General features: G+C 38.4%; 2 protein-coding genes across 5 annotated transcripts in view; both read left to right on the forward strand.

Annotated features, from left to right (window-relative positions):
- The first annotated feature begins 2,130 nt into the window (after window positions 1-2,130).
- On the forward strand, window positions 2,131-5,953 carry LOC135155085 (uncharacterized). Its single transcript, XM_064103688.1, has 3 exons — window positions 2,131-3,045; window positions 4,395-4,742; window positions 5,892-5,953. Coding segments are annotated over exons 1-3 (858 nt in total). The 5' UTR covers window positions 2,131-2,537; the 3' UTR covers window positions 5,894-5,953.
- Window positions 5,954-6,154: 201 nt separating this feature from the next.
- Window positions 6,155-26,514, forward strand: part of LOC129267088 (uncharacterized) — a 34,384-nt gene continuing 14,024 nt past the window's right edge. For 2 of the 4 annotated variants that reach the window (XM_064103685.1, XM_064103686.1), the window contains exons 1-7: window positions 6,155-6,229; window positions 9,600-9,706; window positions 13,792-14,028; window positions 16,959-17,095; window positions 19,916-19,996; window positions 23,688-23,802; window positions 25,641-26,038. In XM_064103685.1, the coding sequence (XP_063959755.1) occupies window positions 9,607-9,706; window positions 13,792-14,028; window positions 16,959-17,095; window positions 19,916-19,996; window positions 23,688-23,802; window positions 25,641-26,038 (1,068 nt within the window). In that variant the 5' untranslated portion in view covers window positions 6,155-6,229; window positions 9,600-9,606. The remainder of the gene's footprint in view (window positions 6,230-9,599; window positions 9,707-13,791; window positions 14,029-16,958; window positions 17,096-19,915; window positions 19,997-23,687; window positions 23,803-25,640; window positions 26,039-26,514) is intronic. The other 2 variants (XM_064103687.1, XR_010294432.1) reach the window with 2 other exon arrangements.

Genomic DNA, 26,514 nt, shown 5'->3' on the forward strand with positions numbered 1-26,514 from the left:
TATACACTCCCGGTACTAGCAACGGGTTTTAGCAAAGTTTTGGGCTAAAATATCGAATCATCTTCATAAAACACTATAGTAGCTGTCTTAAACTAAAGGCCATAGAGGTGGCACAATGTAGAATGTGTAAAGAAGAAAAGTGACTAACCTTCTTTTTATTAAAGCTTTGGAAAATAAGATCAAAATTAAAGGATTTGCTTTACGCTTTTGTATGATTCTGGGATTTTTTAAAAAAAATTAAGATTTCATGACATCTGTCATTCTGTGGGCAACTGCCCCGCCCCAGTCCACTCTGTAAGGGCATGCGATAAGCTTTGTTATGACCATTCAACAATAAAATGTATAACCAGGTGTCGCTGATCATTCTTGACCGGCGCCGATCTAGATTTAGTTGGCAATAGGCCCTTCTTCATTATTCTACCGGCGCCTATTTATTGGAACTAGGGGACGCTGATTATTCTTGACCGGCGCCGATTTAGAACAAGTAGTGCTGATTATTTTTACCGACGTCACGTAAGATTCAGGCAGCGGCAATTCATAATTGACTGGCGCCGTTTTAGAACCAGGAGGCGCCGATTATTCTTGACTGGCGCCGATTTTTAACCAGGTGGTGCTGATTATTCTTGTCCGGCGCCGATTTAGATTTAGGTGGAGCTGATTATTCTTGATCGGCGCCGGTTAAGACTCAGGCAGCGCCGATTTATAACCAGATGGCGCTGATTATTCTTGACCAGCCCCGATTTAGATATAGGTGGCGCTGATTATCCTTGATCGGCGCCGGTTACGAACTCAGGCAACGCCGATTTTTCTTTACCGGCGCCGATTTATAACCAGATGGCGCCGTTTATTGTTGCCCGGCGCCGATTTAGATTTAGGTGGAGCTGATTATCCTTGATCGGCGCCAGTTAAGACTCTGGCAGCGCTGATTTATAACCAGGGGCCCGTAACACAAAACTTAGCAATGATCGTAGAACATTTTTCTACGATTGATTCCATTGACCACAATGTACAATCAATCGTGAAAATCAAGCTTACGATTAATTGCTAACCTTTGTGTTACGGGACCCAGATGGCGCTGATTATTCTTGTCCGGCCCCGATTTAGATTAAGGTGGCGCTGATTATCCTTGATCGGCGCCTGTTAAGAATTCAGGCAGCGTCGATTTTTCTGTACCGGCGCCGATTTATAACCAGATGGCGCCGATTATTTTTATCTGGTGCCGATTTAGATTTAGGTGGCGCAGATTATCCTTGATCGGCGCCGATTAAGACTCTGGCACAGTGCCGATTTTTCTCGACTGGCGCCGGTTTATATGGCGCTGATTATTCTTGTCCGGCGCCGATTTGGATTAAGGTGGCGCTGATTATTCTTGATTGGCGCCAGTTATATGCAGGCAGCGCACTGCTGATTGTTTTTAACCGGCGAAGTTGTTGGGAAAAGGGTAGTTAAAAGAAAAGATAAGGGAGATGATATGATTGTGCTTTGCTGGGGGATAGTCTTTCCTTACTGTTGCTAATATTATATCAGTGTATAATTTTTCAAGCGGCGCCTTTCCTTTTCTTTCCTTTATTTTTATTTTTTCAAGCAGCGCCTTTTCTTTCTTTTACTTTCTTTTATTTTTTTTTGAGCGGCGCCTTCGGCGCCGCTCAAATATTAGGGGGGGTGGGGGCGCGCCCCCTGCGCCACCCCCTGGATCCGCCACTGGTTGCTGCAGCCTATGATATTATGTATTTCTTTGTGAATCTCCATTGTTATGGAGCGGTTAATTCTATAAACAAAATTGTGCAGCCCTTTGTTTATTCTTAAAGTTCTACATTGTAATGTCCATTGGGGCTTAAAATAGACAGGTGAGAAAAATTACTTTAATTATATTTATTTTATAAGAGATCACGGAAGGGGGAAATAAAATTACCAACTTCTGAAGAGGTATATAGAAGAAAAATTCTCAAAGAATGGAAGAAGAAAAGAAGATTGCAATCTATCAAACACATTTGTTTTTCTTTGTCGGTGCATTTTGAACTAATTAAGGGAGTTCACCATAAAACAAACAAAAATCATAAAGAGATAATTATACAAACGATCATCATGCATCGTTGACTTTTTGCAAGGCCCTATATACAGTATAGGGGGGGTATTCTGAAAAGTCTCATAAGTTTCCACTTAAATATCCTCATAAGTTACCCATTTAATGGAGCGCTAATAGACCTCCAAATTCGTATTCTGAAAACTCTATTAGCGCTCAATTAACTCCCTTTAGGCCACTCCCCACTCAAACTGATTTGACCAATCAGACGCGCTCTTACAATGTAGAATCGTCTGCTTTACGCGCTGCGTCTTTCCCGTGTACAGACACCGCGGTGCGGCTACCCTGCTGTTGTTGTACTGTGTACAAAACGCGTAGAACAACATACACGAGTATTATCTATTACACTCACGGGTATGACCTATCGTCATCTCTCTCTTCTTTCCGCCGCATTCTCCGTCGACTTACACAGTGTTTCAAGAAAAACTTATTTTACACGGTGTCGATCACAGTTATGCCGAAGGCAAAATCAGTGAAAACCAACAGGAGAAGTGAGAATTTCACTCAAGATGAGATTGATATCCTAATCAGAGAGTGCATATCAAGAAAAGGGACTCTTTGTGACCCTCTTAGTGCAAATTTGACACACAATATGAAAATGCAAGCTTGGAAAAATATTTCAGAGGCGGTTAGCTACGCTGCAGGAAACCAGCGATCCGTCGAGGAGCTAAGGGTTAAACTTAGCAACCTAAAATCCTCTGTCAAGAAAGCCTACAACCACAGGAAGAGATTGATGGGGGGTACTGGAGGTGGACCACCACCCGCTCCTCTCGAGCAGTGGCAAGAGTTGTTAATCGATTTCATAGGTGAGGAAGCGCTTGATGGAGTGTTAGGTGGAGTCGAGACACCGACAGGGTTCTCAGAGATGGCAGCAGACACTTCAAGTTCAAATAAAGCATGTGAATTAGGGGCCCTTACGACTTTAGCCAGCCTAGCAACGGGCAGAAAGAAGATGTCATATGGTAAGTTACTCAACCGTAAATCTAAATACATTGTATTTTGTGGCTTAAAAATGTAAGGAAAACTCATCATTCAAAATGGTGTCTAAAGTGGTTTCCTGATTATGTAACATATTTATTATATTTTGCGGGGTGCGGAAAGAACGATGAGAGAGTTGATAAGAATGGAGGGGAATATATCTTAGAGGGCGGGTAGAAATAAAGTGGGTGAAATTCCTCGATGAGACAATAAAACCACGGATGGGAGCCTCCGTGCTCCTTCTTAACAGACATTCACTGAAATCCTAACGTAGTAACGGATGCATGTCCCCCCCCCCCCCCAAAAAAAAAAAAAAAAGACAGACAGAAAAGAAAGGAATAAGAAAAGAAAGAACGAGAGGGGGAAGGGAAGATGAAAAAGAGAGAAAAGGTGAAGGAAGAGAAAGGAGGGGAATAAGAAAAAGTAGGAGCTGAAAAAATTGAAGGGAGAGGATAAAAGGAAAAGGAGATGGCAGATGGGAAAGAAAAGAAAGGGGAGAAAAAAAGATAGAGGAAAGGAGAAGGATAACAAGAGAGGGAGAGGAGAGGGGAAAGAGGAAAAAAAAAAGATAAGAAAATGAAAGAAAATAAAATAAAAGAAAGGGAGAGGGGAAAGAAAAGAGTGTGGAGGGAGAGGAGAGGGGAAGAGAGAGAAAAGTAGAAGAGAGAAAAGCAAGGGGAAGAAAGGGAAAAATAGATATAGGAGAGGGGAGAGTAAAAGAAGAACAGAAAGAAAATGGCAAGGGAAAGGTGAGTAGAAATGAATTAGAGAAATGAAAGATGGGAGAGATAAGGAAAGGGAAGAGAAACAACAAAATAATCACTGGAAGAGGGAAGGAGAAAGAAAACAAGAAGGAAAGGGAGAGGAGAAATAAAAAGAAAACAGAAAAGGAGAAGTGAGAGAAAGGAAAGTAGGGGAAATGAGATAAAGAGAGAGGAGAGAAAAAACGTTGAAAATAGAATGGAAAGATTTGGAGAAAGTAATGGGAGAGCTCAAGAGGGGAGAATTTTTTTTAAAAGCTTTTTGAAACGTTGTTCTCTTCCCCACCGTGACTTCCACCAGAGTCGAAGCAAGCCGAAATTTTGGGGAAACCCTTCCCGACACAGTGACGCTTTTACCTCACCGGGAGCGTCTAAATAGGTTTTTTCCCCCCTGCATTTGACGGGGGAAGTCAGAAAAGACGGGGAGAGAGAGAGATTCGGGGGAGGGAGAGATGGCGAGAAAGAGGGGAAGGGGTTCTGGGGAAGGATTATGCATATATCCTAAAAGCATAATGATTTCATTTTTCAATTGTACAAGTGCATTTGTACTATTCTTTTTGTATTTTTGCCAGATCCCAAGTCCATGTCGGATATGTGCATCGAATATGAAGAGACTGCTTCTTCTCAATCTGCATCTTCATCCAAATCTAAGTCATCTACTCCAGATAAATTACCATCAAGAAAGTCACCATGCAAGCCAGAGACGAAAGCAATGGCTGAGTGGCTCGAGGCTGAAAAGGAGAGGCTTTCCCTGAAGCGACAGGAGATTGATGAACAAGTTAGACACAACACAAGAATGGAGGAGCTAGCGGCAGAACGGCTCACTTTGGAAAAGGAGAAGAGAGATATGCTCAGGTTCCTCATAACTTCCTTTTCTAGTACCACAAATACCGTCCAGTTACTTCCTGCAAATTATATCTGTGAGTGCCTACAGATTAATTCTTTTTCACTAATTCATACCGAATAAATACATAAGGGTCTGCAGAATGAATTCGAAAATGAGAGCCGATGGGGGTAGCTCGACACGCAAATTCGCAGTCAGTTGGCCATTCTTATGTTTTGTAAATGTTTATTGGAAAAAAAAAGTGGGATGTGGAAAGGGGCTGGAGTCGGCATTGGACCAATCTATTCTGTAGAACTTTTACAGGGGCCCACAGAACCGGGGGAGGGGGGGCATTCAGCGTCCCAACACAACTTATTTTGAAAAAAAAACGACCATCTGATTTGTGAATTTTTGCATGTTCAGTTCCCCCACATGGCTCTCAATGGGGGGGGGGGGGGGGTGGGCGACGGGATACGGGCCGCATGTCCCCCCCGGAACCGCCGGTGGAGAAGTTAATTCCAGGGTTGAAGTTAATTTTTGACTGGTTAGTCTAGTGTGGGGCAGGGGTGGATCCAGGAATTTCGTCCCCTCCAATAAAAATTGACAATTAAAGATTGAAAAAAGAAGTCTTCACCCTCAAAGGGGGCACACTCCTGTTTTAACGGCATTTTTACGGCTTTACAAATGTTGATGCTTCTCAAAAGGAGAACACAGCCCGGCTGTGCCCCCCCCCCCCCTGGATCCGCCAGTGGGGTGAGGGATTCGCAGAGCAATTGCTCCAGAAGCAAATGTTTTTCGGTGTAAAAAAACACTTAACTATTCAGAAATTGCCAAGGCTATTACATGCAAACTTTTTACAGAATTTTTAAAATCTACGATTGATGCCATTGACTACAATGTACGATCAATCGTAAAAATTGAGTAAACGATTAATCGCTAACCTTTGTGTTACGGGACCAAGGTCATATTTCTTAACAGCTGTGATTCTCTTCATAAATTTGATCTTAAATGTCATGAAAGAAAATGGTCACAGCAAGATAAATTTCATTTTGCAAATGTTCTGTAAATTTGATGAAATTCACATGAAAATTAAAAGCTATTAACGCATTTTCCATCTTTATTTACTGCTAAACAAAATGTTGCTGTCCCTAGTTTGTGCAGGAATTATTTTAATTAAATTTACATTTAGGCATTATTTCCTTCTATATTCCAATGCATATGCCTATTCTCTTTTACTCTCATGCAGGAAATCATCAACGGATCATCAGCAGTATTCAGCACCTTATAACTCAAAATTCTGTGATATCAATTTGAAGAACCAAGCAGCATGTCACCCACTACGGACTATACTTTCCATCAGTGACTTATTAGAAACACATAAGGTTAGAAATTTAGAGGGAGTCTTACATGTTGGGTCATCTTGGTTGACTATGTAAGTTTTGTAAGTATCACAATTGTGGGATAGGTGTGCTTTTTGTTAAGAGCGCCCTCTCTCGTGCACATCTATATCTACACTGAAAAAATAATAATAATGGACGAAGAGTTCGAGGTATTTGATGAAAGCAGAGCCAGAGGAAATAATTGGTAAATATTTAGGTATTTCTACTAATTTAAATACATTTTCTGGGAATTCTGTCATCTATTTCGTGTCATCCTTAATGTTCTATATTTTTTATGGTATGGGAAAACTCAAATGATTTTTTATAGTATTAAATTAAATAATCTTGACTTGACTTCAGAAGTTCACTGTTCAGTCATCGTGTTTGTTGTTAACCCACCATAACCCAGGCTCCGGCCCGCTTCGCGGGCCGGAGCCCAGGAATCGAGGAGTCGACCGTGCAAAACGAGGGAGACACTGGGGTAGATTGGGGGTCTCAGCAGTAATCTTAATAAAATGTGGAAACAGAAATTTACACTTACCACGATTATATGGATGAAGGTCTAACCGTCTATATCGTGACACACAAATCCTGACATCGAGGCACAGATTGGAAGTGGAACCTAAAAAAAAAAAACGCAAAGTTTTGACTGTCGCGATACCTCTCTCCTTTCAAAATTCAAAACAAAATGGCCGATCGAGAACGAGGCTATATTTTTTTTTTGAGGTTCGAGTCTGTGCCTCAAAGGCTCAATGTCAGGATTGTGTGTCACGATAGACCAGGGCCAGGCTTCATCCATAATCGTGGTAAGTGCATAATTTCTGTTTCCACATTTAAGATTACTAACTTGTATGGTATTGGTAAGACTACCACATATTGACCACCTCTTTTGAAACCGACCACCTTGCGCGCGTTAAAATTATTGCGTATTACAAACGATACGCGCGGGAGAGTAGGCGCAGTGTCCATAGAAACGGTATGAATCGATTTTATGAGAAAAAAAAGAAGCAACAAAAAGTAAAAAATTAGTAGAATTAATCAAAATTGTATTGACCAAACCCAAACCCCGCTGAAAAACCAAGAAATCCGATAGGAAACGGCTTTAGAACAAATACCCGTCGTCAATCGTCGAATCATGTGCCGGAGCATGCAGTGGAAGAAGTGAGACGATCATTTAGCATGTTGACATCATAGAACTGATTTGGAAGAATAAAAATATTTCGCCACCGGGACAAGAATCGGCCGTAAACTTAGTGTATCGTGGGTGGTCGGTTTCAAAAGACGGGTGCAAATGAGCAAGTGTAAAATCGTCGTATTCGTTGTTCGTCGATATATATGCGGATTGAATCGGAGTCGCCGAGCGAAACATGGGAATCTGATCTGCTCAATTTTCTGCACAAATGAGACGAAAACTAGGTAAAATTGATGAATATTTTCGCAGATACGATGCTTAGAAGATTAGACCCTAATCTACCCCAGTCCTGTGTCTACCTCATTTTGCATGGTCGACTCCTGGGCTCCAGCCCGCAAAGCAGGCCGGAGCCCAGGAGTTGACCGTGCAAAAAACTTCGGGTCAAAACCATTGGCCAATCAGATCATCCCTTCTCTATCGATCGGGTTGGATTGCTTGTCGATCGTACGCAAGCGGTACGTTCAACTCATGGAAACATCCGGGCACTGTAAGTGACAAGGGGTGGAGTCTGTCGTCACTTTCATGAATATTCAGAACCAAGATGACACTTACAGCTTACAGTTACAGGTTACAATGAACAATTGGAATCTCATGAAAAAATTGATGTTAACCATTTTCCAGGCAGGAATATAGGGTAAGAAATTAGTCCAAGGGTCGATATAAATATGGCTGTCGCAATAGGTTATGTACTTTGGTAATTATTATAAGATTGAACTTGTTTTTGGGTGTTCTTTTTAACTTTGCTATTTCTGCCATCGAGTCCTTGTACAGATCAATCAAGTAAGAACTTTGGTCTCTGTACTAGTTGATGAGTAGAGCCAACGGAGTTCAATGGAACAACCAATATAAGAGAGACCGAAACTTTTGGTCTACAGGAGACTCGGTAGTATACCACAGAACTCACCAACACACTGGGTTTCAAGTTTGTTGTTGGTATTGTCGAGCGTGAAAATGCTGATGAACCTAAACCGAGCTCCAACACTCAACCACTCATGGGTTCATTTCATGCCGCCGTAAAGCCATACATGTAGAAGTTGTTTGTTGTGGATGCCAGAAATGGCGTTGCAGCACGCGCAATCCACAAGTTAAAAATTCACTGCCACATGCGGTTCTGTGTGCGAGGTAACCTCACACTAGTTGTCTGGTGTGAGAGACACTCAACACAGAACACCAGCCGAGCTGGGAGAATGATAGAGATCGCATTATCGATAGCCTATGACATCAGACCTCTGTGTTGCTGATCATCTTAGCTTTATGCCAGAACTTCTCAACAATAAAAGTGATATCGCAGACCTGCCAACCAGTACGTTTTGGGCGTATTTAGTACGTTTTTGCAACCAAAATACGGCAGTACGTTTTTTCTTTTAAAAATATGTTGTTGTTTTTTAACAAAACCGTTATTTATTGAGAAAAATCATCTCTATATGTCTCTATTTCATAAAACTTACACAAATATGGTTATTAGATCAATGTAATTTGAGGTAACTTGTTTTTTTTTCAATCATTTTGTTAAAACCAGGTGAGATATACACATGTTTTAATGTTTTTTTTTTTTTCATCTGCAAGAGCAGTGCATATTTTAGCTTGCATGCAGCTTAAGCTCCGCGATGAGCGAGTGCGCCACGCATTTTATTATGAAATACACTTTTTGGGGGAAAAATACAGTTTTTTTATCACGCAATACAATTTTTCATTCCCAGAGGTTGGCAGGTCTGATATCAGGGAGAAATTATGGTAAAATCTCATTGTACAGAATGCAAAGCCAAGGCTAAATTTACTTCAAGAATCAGAAAGAGTAAATATTATTGTCCATTGAATTGCATAAGGTTCTGATAATTTGCACTTATCTATAAAAATCTAGTTTTACGGGATGTTTCATCCTGTTCACCGCCTGTTCGTGGGCTTCAAATCACCAACACCGAACTTTAAATCATGATTTTTCCCAATCCCTGGGGATTGGTGTTGGTGAATGAGGAATTAATAGATCCTCGACATCAGCTGTGATGCTCTGTTCAGCAGACAACATTCGACACCAACGCTCAACACAAACTGCCAGAAATATGTCATATTTTCCGAGGTCAATTCCAACACCAATCATTTCAAGTACGGTGTTGTGGCTGGTGTTGGTGTAGTTACAACACCAACACCAGACTTAAACACCCGGACCATACCTCTTATGTACATGTACACCACACATTCACTGGCTCACTAACATACTATGGACAAAATCTCAAACAAAAAGTGAAATTTTCTTCCCTAAATGACCATATTTTGCGTCAAAATATCACACTATTTCTTAATATCGCAGTTTAATAAATCCTGTCTCTACAGTATGATCTGATACATGTGCATGCTTCAACTCACTTCATTGCTTTCCTTACAGATTAAAAATGGCGGAGGATTCTTCAAGAAGGAAGAGTAACAATCCCAGCCGAGTCTTACAAACCACGGAAACAGGGGATGAAGAGCAGAGTAATCAGGAATTTAATGGTAAAATCCTTTTTTTTTTTAAAGAAAAAAAATTGTCACTATTATACTGTGCGTATCAAAAAAAAGTTTACACTTTGAAAAAGCCCTGGGAATTTAAAAATATGCAACATATGGGTAATTTTTTCACATATATTCTTGGGTTTAGGTCTCATCTATCCAATGAAAGTAAAAGTTTTGACAGAATGTTACACTTGAGTGAGCACTGTCCATTTTTGTAAAGCTCGCAGAAATCTGTTTGCGCTTTTAGTCAATTGAAATAAAACGGATACATTCAAGCATTTTGTACTTTTTGGTACCAGCTGGATCTGAGGACATAACTAAATCTGAACAAAAGTTTATATCAGACATTTCCAGCATTTTTTCACTAAGTTTTTATCATTTAAGGTGGGTTTACATTTCATTTTTCATTTAATACTTGTTTATCCACACTTTTCTCAAGCCTGATAATGATTAACAAAATGAAAATCTAGCCTAAGCCATTTCCAGAGATGCCAACCGTTACGGATTCGCCGTATTTGTTCCGATTTTATTCCTCCAATTACGGTGTTACGGCAACAATAAAAAGGTTACGGAAAAAACAACTACAATACATGTGTATTGTGTATTGCTTTGCTGTGCATGTGTATATATGCGTGTATTGTGTATTGTGCATGTATATGCGTGTATTGTGTATACATGTATCGTGCATGCAGCGTGTGTGTGGCCAACGGTAAACCAACGGGAGTTTCTCTACTATAATTTATAAACGCGCGCACTGCCTACTACGTTCATTGAGTTATGCTTTTATCAAGGCTTTCTGATTAGAATTATCGATATCCTGGCCAATCAATGCGAGCGACAAGTTCCGAACGCACGCACATAGACAAGCACAAATCAGCGGCACGAATCGCGGTATAATAGCGACTGGTAAATACGACTGTAAAAATTATGACGTCATCCAAGATGGCAACTTACGATGACCAACGAAGGAATCGAGGATGACTAAGTTTTGATCATCATTTGAAAGGAATTAGCGGTAACTGCGGTCTAAGGTACGATGTTTCTGAATTTTATATATTTTCTCGTAAGTTTGGATGTAATTATTTTTTCATAATGTGACATTTGATGTACCAAAAACGATCCGAAAATCGGGTTTCCGCCGAATGTTAGATCTAACGTTACTGCTGCATGCTGATACGGAACTCAGGGAGCTCCGGCCCGAAAAGCGGGCCGGAGCTCCTTGGGTTACGTACGTATCGGCTAGCCCAGAGCTCCCTGGGTTAGCTGATACGTTGTCTTAATGTACGGGCCAACAACTCTTCAGTCTATGTATTGGTGAGTGGAGCCAACGCGGTTCAGCTGAACAACCAAAATACAGAGACTGAAGCTTTTGGTCTAGCGTTCTATGAGAAACACACAACTAACTACCGTCAGTTTTTCAAACCTAATTGACTTCAAAGTCATCGATCACAACAAGGTAAGAAGCCACTTGGTCCTCCCCCCCCCCCCCTCCCCTAAATTTGAGGTGGGGGCAGACCCCCCCTCCTTTTTTTTTTTTTTTTTTTTTTTTTTTTTTTTTTTTTTTGCTTGTCCAATTTTTTACCTGTGACATGTGTCCATCCCAAAATTAAAGGTGGACCCCCCTAAATTTTTTTTTCTTGGACACTGTCCCGGCCCGCGATGAGTTTCAGTATTTTTGGAGGACACCTAGTGGCATCCCTGTATAAACGATGCTACTTCGCGGGATGTTCCTGAGAAACTCCCATTTGTTCCTGACAAATATGGTAAATATTCCTGACAACCATCCCTTTAGGTTGGCATCTCTGCATTTCATGTAAATCACGGCTCAGTGTAAAGCAAATATCGTCACAATGGCCTCGGTTTGTGGGGGAGTTGGGTGGGGCGAAGTGTTTTGGGCAAGGAAACAAATTTAAAAAGGTAAAAGATATCTTCAAATCAATTTTATTAACTAAATTCCATGTGTACTTCATGATTAAGGTCTACTTTTATTCGCATAACTATGTCAAAGTTCTGTGCAAATCATTTTTCACTAACTTTTCAAAAGGAAGTGGTGCTCACTCAAGTGGAAATATTTTTTGACAGTTATATCGTAATTTGCTTAAATGGATCTGTACCAAATGAAAAATGTGGAAGAATCTTTAGGATATTACAAATGTATAATTTTACAGGATTTTTTCTAAGTGTAAACTTTTTTTGATACGCACTGTAAAAAGTATAAAATTTCATTATTCAGGGCTCGAAATTAGCAGTGGCCTCTGTCAACCAGAAATTTGAGTCGGGCCACCAACATTCTGTACAAGCCCACACTTGATGGCCCAGTTTGGCTACCAAAGTTTTGATCAAATGTAATGTTTTCTATTGTTTTAGGGCCACCAAAAATATGAAATTGATGATTTTCGTGGACTGATCGGGCCATTAAGAAAAAAGTTAGAGCGGAACCTTGCATTAATAAAGTGACTGACAGAAACTCTGACTTGAGTTGTGTTGTTGGAGTTCATATTTTCGATCTTTAATTATAAAGACCATTCTTTAGGAAATGAGTTTGTACAAAAAAACAGGCTGTACAGTGCGTATCAAAAAAAAGTTTACACTTTGAAAAAGCCATGGGAATTAAAAAATAACCAACATGTGGGTAATTTGTTCACATATAATCTTGGGTTTGGGTCTCATCTATCCAATGAAAGTAAAAGTTTTGACAGAATGTTACACTTGAGTGAGCACTGTCCGTTTTTGTAAAGCCCGCAGAAATCTGTTTGCGCAGAAATGCTAGTTTTCACGCTGTGTCAAGGGGAAAGGGCGAAATCAAACTTACCCTGCACAACATTTCTCATACATTTCCCTTGCACTTTTAGTCAATTGAAATAAAGTGGATACATTCAAGCATTCTGTAACAATTTTTCCACCCAAACTGAAATGTCAACACTTAGTAAGCACAACCTTTACCCTTTTTGTGCCAGCTGGATCTGAGGACATAACTGAATCTGAACAAAAGTTTATATCAGACATTTCCAGCATTTTTCACTAAGTTTTTATCATTTAAAGTGGGTTTACATATCATTTTTCATTCAATACTTGTTTCTCCACACTTTTTCCAAGCTTGACAATGATTAACAAAATGAAATTCAAGCCTAAGCCATTTCATGTAAATCACAGTTCAGTGTAAGCAAATATTGTCACGATGGCATCGGTTTGTGGGGGAGTGGGGTGGGGCGCAATGCACCCTCCAAAGTGTTTTGGGCAAGGAAACAAGTTAAAAAAGGTAAAAGATATCTTCAAATCAATTTTACTAGCTAAATTCCATGTGTTCTTCGTGATAAAGGTCTACTTTTATTCGCATAACCATTTCAAAGTTCTGCGCATATCATTTTTCACTAACTTTTCAAAAGTAAGTGGTGCTCATTCAAGCGGAAATATTTTTTGACAGTTATATCGTCATTTGCTTAAATGGATCTGTACCAATGTTAAAATGTGGAAAAATCTTCAGGATATTACAAATGTATAAATTTACAGGATTATTTCTAAGTGTAAACTTTTTTTTGATACGCACTGTATAAGAAGCTAAATGAATAAGTGAGATGGAAGTAAAATAGCTCTTAGTAATTTCAAGTAAAGTAAACTGAAATTGACAATGATGATGGTGGGTGTTTCATGAAGCTGTTCGTAATTTACGAGGGACTTTAAAAATGACTGGTGATCCTTTCTTAGGAACCAAATCAACACCAATTGATGTGAATCTGGTGTGTCACTTACCACAGGAAAGGAAAACCGGTCATTCGTAAAGTTGCTCATAACTTATGAACAGCTTTATGAAACACCCACCAGATAATACATAGCACTAACCCTAATCCCCCCCCCCCCAAGGAATAAGCATTCTGGCTTACGAACGCTTCCAAACATTTATTGAAATAAGATTTCAATATCTGAACTTAAGCTTAGCCTTAACAAATTTGTTCTCTCACACTACATATACATGTACATTCGTCAGAACTTAAACTTGGCTTTAACAAATTTGTTCAGTCACGCTACCCTCGTCTGAAATCAAACTTCGCTTTAACAAATTTGTTCTTTCCCACTACTTTCATCAGCAGAGACAGACATCCTTGATATCCCTGACGATGACGGGGATGATGATTCAAAGGATTGGTACCAGTCGCAACCATCGGGAGGAGGCAGGGAGGAGGAAGAGGCCGAGGATGGTGGGAGAGGATTTGTCTTCAGCTCCAATGAAGTCACTGATAACGTGGTGGTCTTGACGAGTGATATGGAACTTCCAGTGGGGATCAATGAGGGCATGGATACCGAGATACAAGGCAGAGGTTCAGGTGAGATGTAGGGAGAAATAAGTAAGGATTTTTTTTTTTTCATCGGGAAAGATGAAAATATTCACTGTGAGCTATGTAAAACCCCATGGGGAATAATTGCATAATTGTTTATCTGTAGATTGCTTTATAGGGAGGACGTTCTGGAAAGCGTTTCATGGAAGGACTTGTCAGAGCTTTTATGCCACAAGTCCTACTTTGTCCGACAATTTATCATAAGAACTGTGCTTCTCATCCAATCAAAATCCAGAAAAGTTGTCAGATCTGACAACTTTTCAGATGAAAATGCTGATGAAAGGCTCCCTTGGTGTATTATTATTATAAATCATCATCATCTTCATCATCATCACTATCATCATCATCATCATCACCTTCATCATCATAAATTTTCATCATCATCATCTTCATCATCATAAATCTTCATCATCTTCATCATCAGCATCGTCATCATCATCGTCATCATCATCTTCATCATCATCATTATCATCAACATTGACATCGTCAACATCATCTTCATCATTAACATCATCATCATCATCGTCATCATTGTGATCATCAACTTCATCATCATAATTATCATCGTCATCAACATCATTGTCATCATCTTAATCATCATCATCATCATATTAAGAATGAACATTATGAAAAACATGATCCACTGCAAAGGATTGCTCTTCAAATGCCTGTGATACATGTATAAAATACAAGGGTAGAGTCCCAAGTATACCTATCTGTGTGAGGTCCACGTGTTCTTCAATAGTATTGACTCATTTGTAATCATTTTGGTGATTCCATGGAATTATTTCCCTGGTATCGCATCACGATTTGCTCCACTTTCTCCAAAGCCTTCACAAAGGAATAGGAGATTTCTAGACAGTACTGTACAGAACTTGAATAGATTTTCTCTATAACCAAAATCAATCTGTTAAAGGGGAAGTTCACACTGACAAAAATGTTATTGTAAAAATAGCTGAAAAAATAATAAAAGAATCTTGCCAAAGGTTTGAGAAAAATGTGTCAAAGAATAAAAAAGTTGTAAGAATTTCAATTATTTGAATTTGTACTATAAATACTACAGAGAATAAATTGACCTACATGTATAATTATATTTGTATAGAGAGACTAAAATGATTTGAGAGGAAAAGTAATTATTTTGCTACTTGTAGGGACAGTGATTTTCCGTTTAAAAAAATTGCCTTTTCAGTTTAAGAAAATCTCAAATTCCGTTTCAGCATGTCAGAAAACGGAAATTCCGTTTCCCCATAGACTTTGTACACACGGAAAAGTGACAATTCCGTTTACACATAGAATATCAAAATCACAACACGTACACTCGCACTGGTCAAAATTTGTATCTGCTACTGTACCAACAACACAATAGAATCCGTTCTAATCGGATCTATGCGGGTGCATAAAATATTTTTACAAACCCATTTAGCATGCATACATCCTCACCTTTCACATTATTAGCATTATTTCACGGTGAAATGATATTTCATCGATAATTTTGGGGTTTTTTGGACATCGTTATCATCAGTCAACGGCTTTTGCCAATCCGCCATCTTGGATTTTAAGACCACGATATCGTGCTGTTACATCTTCAAACGTAGAGGGCAGCAACACACGACCGTGTAGTTGAACGATATGTGTGCATGTGAAGCCCAACCCGGCTGGCGCCGGGTACGGGTGCGGGGTACAATCGAGTGTGCTGATGTCGAGTGCAGTCACGATGTGTGAATTGTCATGATAGTAGCGAAGTGAGATCGTGTTTTCTGGGGTTTTGTGGCCATTTAATATTCTCATTTTGTTGTGATTTTGGAGTAATTTCTGTTGCTATTCTGTGTATTTGAGGGAAAATACGTTTTCCGTGATTTTCCGTTTCAAAAGGCCCTTTCCGTGAATTCCGTACGTTTTCCGCGATCGTGGAAAATCACTGTCCCTATACTTGGTAACATAATCATAGCGGTATAAAATGAATTGAGTAGAAAGCATGTTATCATTCAAGTGGGTCTGTATAATACTAGACTACACTAGCATTATGGGTCAGGAAACTGGCCAGGTTTGAGTAGTTGATTCGAGATGGCGCTATTGGTTCGTATCTGTTCTAACCCTATCTTGGCTGGGGTATTTTGGGAGTTCATATGGCAGGGGGGGGGGCCTCCCAGGCCCCCCCTTGAGATCTCGGCCATCGACCACGCGATCGCGCCGAAAATTGGCACGCAGGTTGTCTGGGATATAATCTACAAAATTGTATTGTAATTTATTTCATGCGAATTGTTATTAAGTAATTATGCTAATTTATGCGTAATTAGTATGCGAAATCATACTTTTTCCTCCAACTCCATAAATAAAGATCCAAATGTTCTAATTTTTGGCATAGAAACTCTTTGTGGTATTCTTAGCAAGTTTACATGAAAAAAATTGTGAAATCAGATCAATTTCTTATGTATTATATTGTTTTTTGCAATTTCTTATGTATTTCTTTGTTTTTTGGACCCTTTGTTTTTCATTGTTTTTCCAATGATATTCTTTGGGGACTCTTCTAAGATCATAAACAGCATAAAATACATACATTTAGACCAGCAAAACTAAAACTAATCATACATATATGGTTTTTGGTTGAAAACACAATTTACATTGACTTTGTACACGAAATCACGTTTTTGAGCAATTTTTGGTCCGACATGCACTTACATGACTTTGCGTAATTTCGGAACCGCGTACCCGGGTGACGCATAATTGGTCTCAAAAGTTGCGCAAGACTTGAAAGTAAAAAGTCAGCGAGCAGCACAGTCAAAAAAATTTGCGCGGCAAAAATATCGCGTGACTCGTTGAGGGGGGCCTCCGAGGCCCCCCCCCCCCCCCGGCCTAGATAGGGTTAAAGTAGCTTTGTTGTTCCCAGATTTATGTTGTATGGTCTTTGTGTATTACAGCTCATTCCATCCTCCATGGGAGCCGATCTCTCAAGCCAAGGAAGCAGATTGGGAGTAGCTTCAACAGATCTCGTCAGTTTATGGGAGTCAGTTACGATAGCGACCAGGTTTACCCACCAGATGGCGATAGCAGTCAGGTACAGAGGGATTTTTTTTTATTTTGGGGGCTTCTTTCAATAATAATATAGGATTTATATAGCGCACGTATCCACCGTGCTAGTTGCTCAAGGCGCTCCTACATGTTTATTACCCCGGCTAAGCTAGTCTACCGATTCAGGTGCGCACAAATTTTTGAGGAATTACTTCCTGCCGGTACCCATTTACCTCACCTGGGTTGAGTGCAGCACATTGTGGATAAATTTCTTGCTGAAGGAAAACATGCCATGGCTTGGATTCGAACCCACGTCCTTCAGATTGAAAGATGAGTCTTAACCACTAGATCATGACGCCCCCACTTTTTACAACTTACTGTCTGCAGCATTGGATAATGATAATTATAGTTACATTTATAAAGCGCTGCATAATTTGGTTTCTAAGCGCTTTTCATTGTAATTATTATTACCCGGTCACAGTATCCATCTCCCGGGGGGGGGGGGGGGGGGCACTTACATTGATGAGTGGATACCATGCGCGACCAAAAAAACACGTAAAAAGGATGTCTTTTTCAAGATAGGGCACGTTACGTACGTAACGTAATAAGGGTGTCAAAAACACTAAAATAATGAAAAAAGGGTATCTATTTTCGCTAGGAAAGCTACGTGTTTAGGGTCAAATTTTCGAAGGTGTAAACAATTAAGACTAAAATGTTTCATAAAGGGTGTACTTTTTGCCCCAAGAGTCAACACTACGTGTTAAGAGTACGATTTTGCGCGAGATGTGGGAGGTGGGGCTGTACTAATCCCAATCAGGTAAAAGGTAAAACCGACGACAGTGACCTAACAATAAAAATATTTGTTGTACTTGTTTAGGGGGTCAATTCAGGGAATACTTGCCAAGAGTATCGTTTTGTTTCCAATACTTGTTAACCCTAAAATGGCCGGGGGGGGGGTTGAATCAACCCCCCCCTCTACATTTTCTGCGATCATTTCGCCGCACGAAATTTTTTGACCGCGCCACTCGCAGAGTTTATACTTTTAAGTCTTGCGCATCTTTTGAGACAAAATTTACGACGCCCGGGTACGCGGTTCCGAAATTACGCAACATTTTGTAAGTGCATGTCAGACCAAAAATTGTTCCAAAACGTGATTTTGTGTACAAAGTCAATTCAAATTGAGTTTTCTCATCTTATTCATAAAGATATGATTATTTTTACTTTAAACAGCTGAAAGCAATTGATTTTAGCATAATTATGCTTCAAAAAGGTTGTGCAATAAATCTGGTGAAAAAAACAAAGAAAAACAAAAGGTTGAAAAACAAAGAAATACATAAGAAATTCATAAAACAATAAAATACATAAGAAATTGATTTCCAAACCGAAGTTTTTTTCAATTGCCATTGTTAAGAATGCTACAAAGAATATTTTTACCAAAAATTAGCATTCTAGGAGCTTTATTTAGTGAATTAGAGCAAAAAGTATGATTTATGCATTAATTAGCATAATTAATTCATATAAAATAAAATCTCATTATTTTGGAAAATTTTACCATACAGCCTTGTAGATTACATCGCACACTACCAGCGTGCAAATTTTTGCGGTGCTCGCGCGATTGACGGCCGAGATCTCAGGGGGGGGTTGAATCAACCCCTCCCCGGCCACAGAACAGCCAAAAAAGCCCGGCCTAGTTAGGGTTAAGGGGTGCATTTTCAGAATATGGAAAATACGTGTTTAGGGTGCTTTTCGAGACCCCACGGTCGCTCATGGTATCCACTCGTCAATGGAAGTGCCCCCCCCCCCCCCCAAGCCATCTCTCTTTCACACATAAAGTGCACCATCTCCACTCCCCAAGGGAGTATCCTTGCCAGGCAATTGTTTGTCGATACACACATGCCAATCAAATCACATTGATGTTCACGTCACACCGGGTACTCATTTAACACCTGGGTGGAGAGGGACATACACGGACAAGTGCCTTGCCGAAGGACATTAGCGCCAGGTGGGATTCAAACCCTCGACCCTTGGTTGAAGAGTCCCAAGTGACCGAACCACTACACCATGGCACCTTTGACATTGCATCGGATGAGTTTCCAGGGCTCCTTCTGAGCGTTTCGGGACCAAAATCAGCTCAAACTTAAAATGAAGCCGGACCTAGGATAAATCTTTCTAGGTGTAGGTGTCTCTTTAAATGCTTCTCGGTACTTTTTCCGTAAAGGTCAAGTCCACCCCCCAAAAAATGTTGATTTGAATAAATAGAGAAAATCAAACTAGCATAACGCTGACAATTTCATCAAAATCGGATGTAAAATAAGAAAGTTATGACAGTGTAAAGTTTTGCTTATTTTTCACAAAACAGTGATATGCACAACTCAGTTACATGCAAATGAGATGGTCGAAGATGTCTCTCACTCGCTATTGCTTTTGTTTTCTATCGTTTGGATTACCGGTATACAATATTTCATTTTTTACAGATTTTATGATAATGACCAACTTGACTGAACCATATTGTATTAAACAATGCAACTCCACATGTTCATAGAGGAATTAATCATTGTTTCACTGGACAATGAGGAGAAAATTACTTCATTCCATATTTCATATGATAAAATACAAAAGAAATAGTGAGTGGATGATGTCAACAGTCTCCTCATTTGCATACCTACCAGAATATGCATAAGCGAAACTTTAAAATGTCATAACTTTCTTATTTTACATCCAATTTTGATGAAATTTTCAGCATTATGCTAGTTTGGTTTTTCTCTATTTATTCAAATCAACATTTTTCTGCTCAATATTTTTATTTTTAATGTCACCCCCTCCAAAGCAGAAAAATATGTCCGTGTTCCCTATGTTCTTTGTTTAGGTACGAAGGCAGCAGAGAGCAGTTGAGCCATTTGTTTGCCGGACCACATCAAGTTCAGGGAAGAAAGATGCAAGTATGCAGGTAAGCTTCCAAAACACCGCATTCGCAGGGCACCCATTTGACCCCCAAAATATGCCTGAATTATTATTATCATTTGTTTCGTGCCACCTGTGCCTGGGAGTTGAAAAGCTAACTGAATCACTATTGCCCACAGATCTCTCCTCCCAATACATAATTGATGGGGGGTGGTGCAGGCGGACCACTACACCGAGGTTCCCCCAAACTCTTATATGAACATTGCAGCAGGTTCTGAACGTGCACGGGTGGTGACTCTTCTCAACAAGGGGCCTCCATTTAACATCCTATCCGAGGGATAGAGTGTATTCCACTTTCATTCAACACATCTTTTATACTACATGATCTGATAATACTTGTCCCTGGGGGTGTTTCACAAAGATTTAAGTATGACCTAGAGTCGCACTTAAATGCCTACTTGCGCACGGTATAAAAGCCATGACCGCATTGGTCAGATCATGCAAAGAGGACACGCACTACTGCGTATTGATCAATTACATTGCGCGTTGCATTTCAGATACGCGTCGGTATTTAAGTGCGATTTAAGTCGTACTGAAATCTTTGTGAAACACCCCCCATGTAACATATCTTTGATATCATAGGCTCTCATATTACATCTTAGATATTATAATTTTTTTTCCTGTAACATATCTTTGATATCATAGGCTCTCATATTACATCCTTGATATTATAATTTTTTTCCTGTAACATATCTTTGATATCATAGGCTCTCATATTACATCTTAGATATTATAATTTTTTTCCTGTAACATATCTTTGATATCATAGGCTCTCATATTACATCCTTGATATTATAATTTTTTTCCTGTAACATATCTTTGATATCATAGGCTCTCATATTACATCCTTGATATTATAATTTTTTTCCTGTAACATATCTTTGATATCATAGGCTCTCATATTACATCCTTGATATTATAATTTTTTTCCTGTAACATATCTTTGATATCATAGGCTCTCATATTACATCCTTGATATTATAATTTTTTTCCTGTAACATATCTTTGATATCATAGGCTCTCATATTACATCCTTGATATTTTTTTCCTGTAACATATCTTTGATATCATAGGCTCTCATATTACATCCTTGATATTATAATTTTTTTCCTGTAACATATCTTTGATATCATAGGCTCTCATATTACATCCTTGATATTATAATTTTTTTCCTGTAACATATCTTTGATATCATAGGCTCTCATATTACATCCTTGATATTATAATTTTTTTCCTGTAACATATCTTTGATATCATAGGCTCTCATATTACATCCTTGATATTATAATTTTTTTCCTGTAACATATCTTTGATATCATAGGCTCTCATATTACATCCTTGATATTATAATTTTTTTCCTGTAACATATCTTTGATATCATAGGCTCTCATATTACATCCTTGATATTATAATTTTTTTCCTGTAACATATCTTTGATATCATAGGCTCTCATATTACATCCTTGATATTATAATTTTTTTCCTGTAACATATCTTTGATATCATAGGCTCTCATATTACATCTTAGATATTATAATTTTTTTCCTGTAACATATCTTTGATATCATAGGCTCTCATATTACATCTTAGATATTATAATTTTTTTCCTGTAACATATCTTTGATATCATAGGCTCTCATATTACATCTTAGATATTATAATTTTTTTCCTGTAACATATCTTTGATATCATAGGCTCTCATATTACATCTTAGATATTATAATTTTTTTCCTGTAACATATCTTTGATATCATAGGCTCTCATATTACATCCTTGATATTATAATTTTTTTCCTGTAACATATCTTTGATATCATAGGCTCTCATATTACATCCTTGATATTATAATTTTTTTCCTGTAACATATCTTTGATATCATAGGCTCTCATATTACATCCTTGATATTATAATTTTTTTCCTGTAACATATCTTTGATATCATAGGCTCTCATATTACATCCTTGATATTATAATTTTTTTCCTGTAACATATCTTTGATATCATAGGCTCTCATATTACATCCTTGATATTATAATTTTTTTCCTGTAACATATCTTTGATATCATAGGCTCTCATATTACATCCTTGATATTATAATTTTTTTCCTGTAACATATCTTTGATATCATAGGCTCTCATATTACATCCTTGATATTATAATTTTTTTCCTGTAACATATCTTTGATATCATAGGCTCTCATATTACATCCTTGATATTATAATTTTTTTCCTGTAACATATCTTTGATATCATAGGCTCTCATATTACATCCTTGATATTATAATTTTTTTCCTGTAACATATCTTTGATATCATAGGCTCTCATATTACATCCTTGATATTATAATTTTTTTCCTGTAACATATCTTTGATATCATAGGCTCTCATATTACATCCTTGATATTATAATTTTTTTCCTGTAACATATCTTTGATATCATAGGCTCTCATATTACATCCTTGATATTATAATTTTTTTCCTGTAACATATCTTTGATATCATAGGCTCTCATATTACATCCTTGATATTATAATTTTTTTCCTGTAACATATCTTTGATATCATAGGCTCTCATATTACATCCTTGATATTATAATTTTTTTCCTGTAACATATCTTTGATATCATAGGCTCTCATATTACATCCTTGATATTATAATTTTTTTCCTGTAACATATCTTTGATATCATAGGCTCTCATATTACATCCTTGATATTATAATTTTTTTCCTGTAACATATCTTTGATATCATAGGCTCTCATATTACATCCTTGATATTATAATTTTTTTCCTGTAACATATCTTTGATATCATAGGCTCTCATATTACATCCTTGATATTATAATTTTTTTCCTGTAACATATCTTTGATCTCATAGGCTCTCATATTACATCCTTGATATTATAATTTTTTTCCTGTAACATATCTTTGATATCATAGGCTCTCATATTACATCCTTGATATTATAATTTTTTTCCTGTAACATATCTTTGATATCATAGGCTCTCATATTACATCCTTGATATTATAATTTTTTTCCTGTAACATATCTTTGATATCATAGGCTCTCATATTACATCCTTGATATTATAATTTTTTTCCTGTAACATATCTTTGATATCATAGGCTCTCATATTACATCCTTGATATTATAATTTTTTTCCTGTAACATATCTTTGATATCATAGGCTCTCATATTACATCCTTGATATTATAATTTCTTTCCTGTAACATATCTTTGATATCATAGGCTCTCATATTACATCCTTGATATTATAATTTCTTTCCTGTAACATATCTTTGATATCATAGGCTCTCATATTACATCCTTGATATTATAATTTTTTTCCTGTAACATATCTTTGATATCATAGGCTCTCATATTACATCCTTGATATTATAATTTTTTTCCTGTAACATATCTTTGATATCATAGGCTCTCATATTACATCCTTGATATTATAATTTTTTTCCTGTAACATATCTTTGATATCATAGGCTCTCATATTACATCCTTGATATTATAATTTTTTTCCTGTAACATATCTTTGATATCATAGGCTCTCATATTACATCCTTGATATTATAATTTTTTTCCTGTAACATATCTTTGATATCATAGGCTCTCATATTACATCCTTGATATTATAATTTTTTTCCTGTAACATATCTTTGATCTCACAGTTCCCTGATGATGAGCTTTCCGTGCTGAGAGAGGAAAACGATGCTCTTAGAAAAGAGAACAGTGAGTTACGCAAGAAGGTGGATAGATTGGTGGAAACCATTGCACTCAACGACGGTGAGTCAGTTCATATTCCTGGTGGGTGTTTCATGAAGCTGTTCGTAAGTCAAGAGCGACTCTAAGAACGACTGGTGATCCTTTCTTACTCGCTAAACCACCGCCAATGAACATTTAATGGTGAATATCGATTACCACAAGAAAGGATTACCAGTCGTTCTTAAAGTCACTCTTAACACTAAAAGGACTGGAGGGCCATGATGGCCGCCCCCCCCCCTCGACACTTCGCACAATATGTCCCACGCCCCCCCCCCCCCAGTTCTCAATACATCTCAAATAGCCCAGTCCTTTAAGGGTAACTAATGAACAGCTTTTAGAAAAGGCCCCCTGGCAGGTGTTTCTTCATAAAGCCTTTTGTACAATAGTTACAAGCAACTTTACGTATAACCAGTGATCCTTTCTTGTGACTAATGATACACACCAAATTTTTATTGATGTTGATACAGAACCAAAGAAAGGATCACCAGTTGTTCGTAAAATGGCTCATAAGTTATGAACAGCTTTATAAAACGCCTGCCTGATACAGTAAGACCTGTGTATAAAGACCAGCCACGTGTGAAGACAGAAAATCGGTCTTTGTGAACAGATGGTCTTTATGGCCAAGTTCTTGTAATACATGTTTCAGTGTGGAATACTGTTGAAGGGGAAACCAAACTTAGTGGCCCGTATACTAAAGTCAGGTTTAACCTAGACCATGGTCTAACTCTGTGCTGAAATTATGGGAAGCCAAAAGTGTCACAATTTTTATTACATTGTATTTTTCTTATGTTTACCGTGCTCTTTCCTGATTCATCGATGGTGAAGAAAATCATCTATTTATACTTCCTAGACAATTGTGGATGATTTTAGAGCCAAATTAACTGAAGTATGATATCTCTACTGTTAGTGATTTATGTATCAATTGGCTCTCCATACTTAAACCACAACTTTAAACCTGAGTTTAAGTTAAACCCGACTTCAGAATACGAGCCATTGTGTTAATAGACAGATGGTCCCTCTATGCAGGTGCTTGCTAAAGCAGGTTTTGCTGTATCAGACAATATCATTTACATTTTTTGCACATGAAGCATGGTTGGCAACCCTCTCGAGTTTAATGTAAGGCTTCCAAAAAGTGGCCCCCAAGTCCCACTCTTATGATCACCATATCCTCTCGTAAAAATGAAGGAGAGGAATCTTTTCTCTTTAATATAACAAAAAGCATGTAAAAATGCATTTTTATTTCTGTAAAGTTTTCTCTTTTTTTTAACAGTGGAACTGTTGTTCTTCTTAATACACATGTTAACTACTGCAAAATAGGCTCAGCTTGCATGAAAGAGCATCTAGTGACCTGGCCACAAAGGTCGAGCACTCTGTGCTCGGCGCACATAATTTGATGTCACTTGAAATTCCTCTGAAATTCTAGTTTTCAAAAGTTGGCTCATCTCTGATGAAGCCAAAATATTTTTTATTCAATTTGAAGTTTAAAACAACAATGTGCAGCACTGTCCCATAATGTATCAAAGTTCAACTCAATCTGAAATATATTTATTTAGTACTGAATTGTAGTTTTCGGTCCCTTCAAATCGAGTCTTTTTATTTCCACACATTGATTTAAAGCTACTGTATTTGGAGTGTAATATACAACAAAATTAAGGGCAGTTATGTGATTAAAGAAGCTACCGGGTCATCAAATTTTCCAGGAAAATAGGAGAAAATAACCCAAGGCCAAATTACCCATGAAGATATAGTAAGCTCCCAAAATTAATCACAGAAAACAATGACATACATGTACACGTACAAGACCTTATAATGGGCTCTTTTGGTTACTTCTTTGTTTCATGACCTATTCTATTCCACAGCTCTTCCAAATTTACTTGCAACTCTACGAGGGGCACCCACGGCGGGGGGTACCTCCCAAAACCTCAGCACCTCCACTGAAAACAACCTGCCGGAAGAGGGCGCTGTACCGTCCACCTCCGCATCTCCACAGGGCCTCACAATCTCACGCTGCCAAAGCCTTGCCAACGACGACCCTTCCTCCAACCCTCCTCCCTCTTCCACCCAAAACGTCGTGATACCGGTATCGGACATGGGCGTGGCTCTAGGACAGGTGGTGACCACGCCCTCCGCATCATCGCATGCTGTAACGTTACCGCACGCTGTAACGTTACCGCACATACCGCTGTCGCAGGTCTCCTTGCCACAACTTGCTGCAGCTATGGATCAAGATCTGCTACCACATCAATCGCAACAACAGGTGATTCTTTGCTTCCATGGCACTTGCTCCGCTATAAATTCCACACACTAATTGAATAGCTAACTTCAACCCTGGATTTAACACTATGCTCTATCTTAAACCTATCCCTAAACGTCATGGAAAACCCTATTCTAACCTTAACCCAAACCCTACATCTTCAACAAAATAAATTCCGGAGCTATTGACATAGGAGCAAGTGTTGTGTTGCCTAATCTTTAACTTCTTTGGGCAATGTTGCTCACAACGTGGGTCAAAGTGGGTCTTGTATAGTCTTCATCCGATGAGACAGATACCCTACCCTACCCTATCAAAGTCTGTATCCAATTTGCAATATACCACGGGAAACCTGGATGGTGTGTTCATGAGTTTTTACAGACATGCACCAAGAAGATATAATTATTTTACATCTGGGACCGACTTCTAACGTCACCACCCAAAGGCAGGAACCGTGACCACTGCATCGAATCACAGCTTGC

The sequence above is a fragment of the Lytechinus pictus genome, chromosome 8 (genome assembly GCF_037042905.1).
Source record: "Lytechinus pictus isolate F3 Inbred chromosome 8, Lp3.0, whole genome shotgun sequence".
NCBI lineage: Eukaryota > Metazoa > Echinodermata > Echinoidea > Temnopleuroida > Toxopneustidae > Lytechinus > Lytechinus pictus.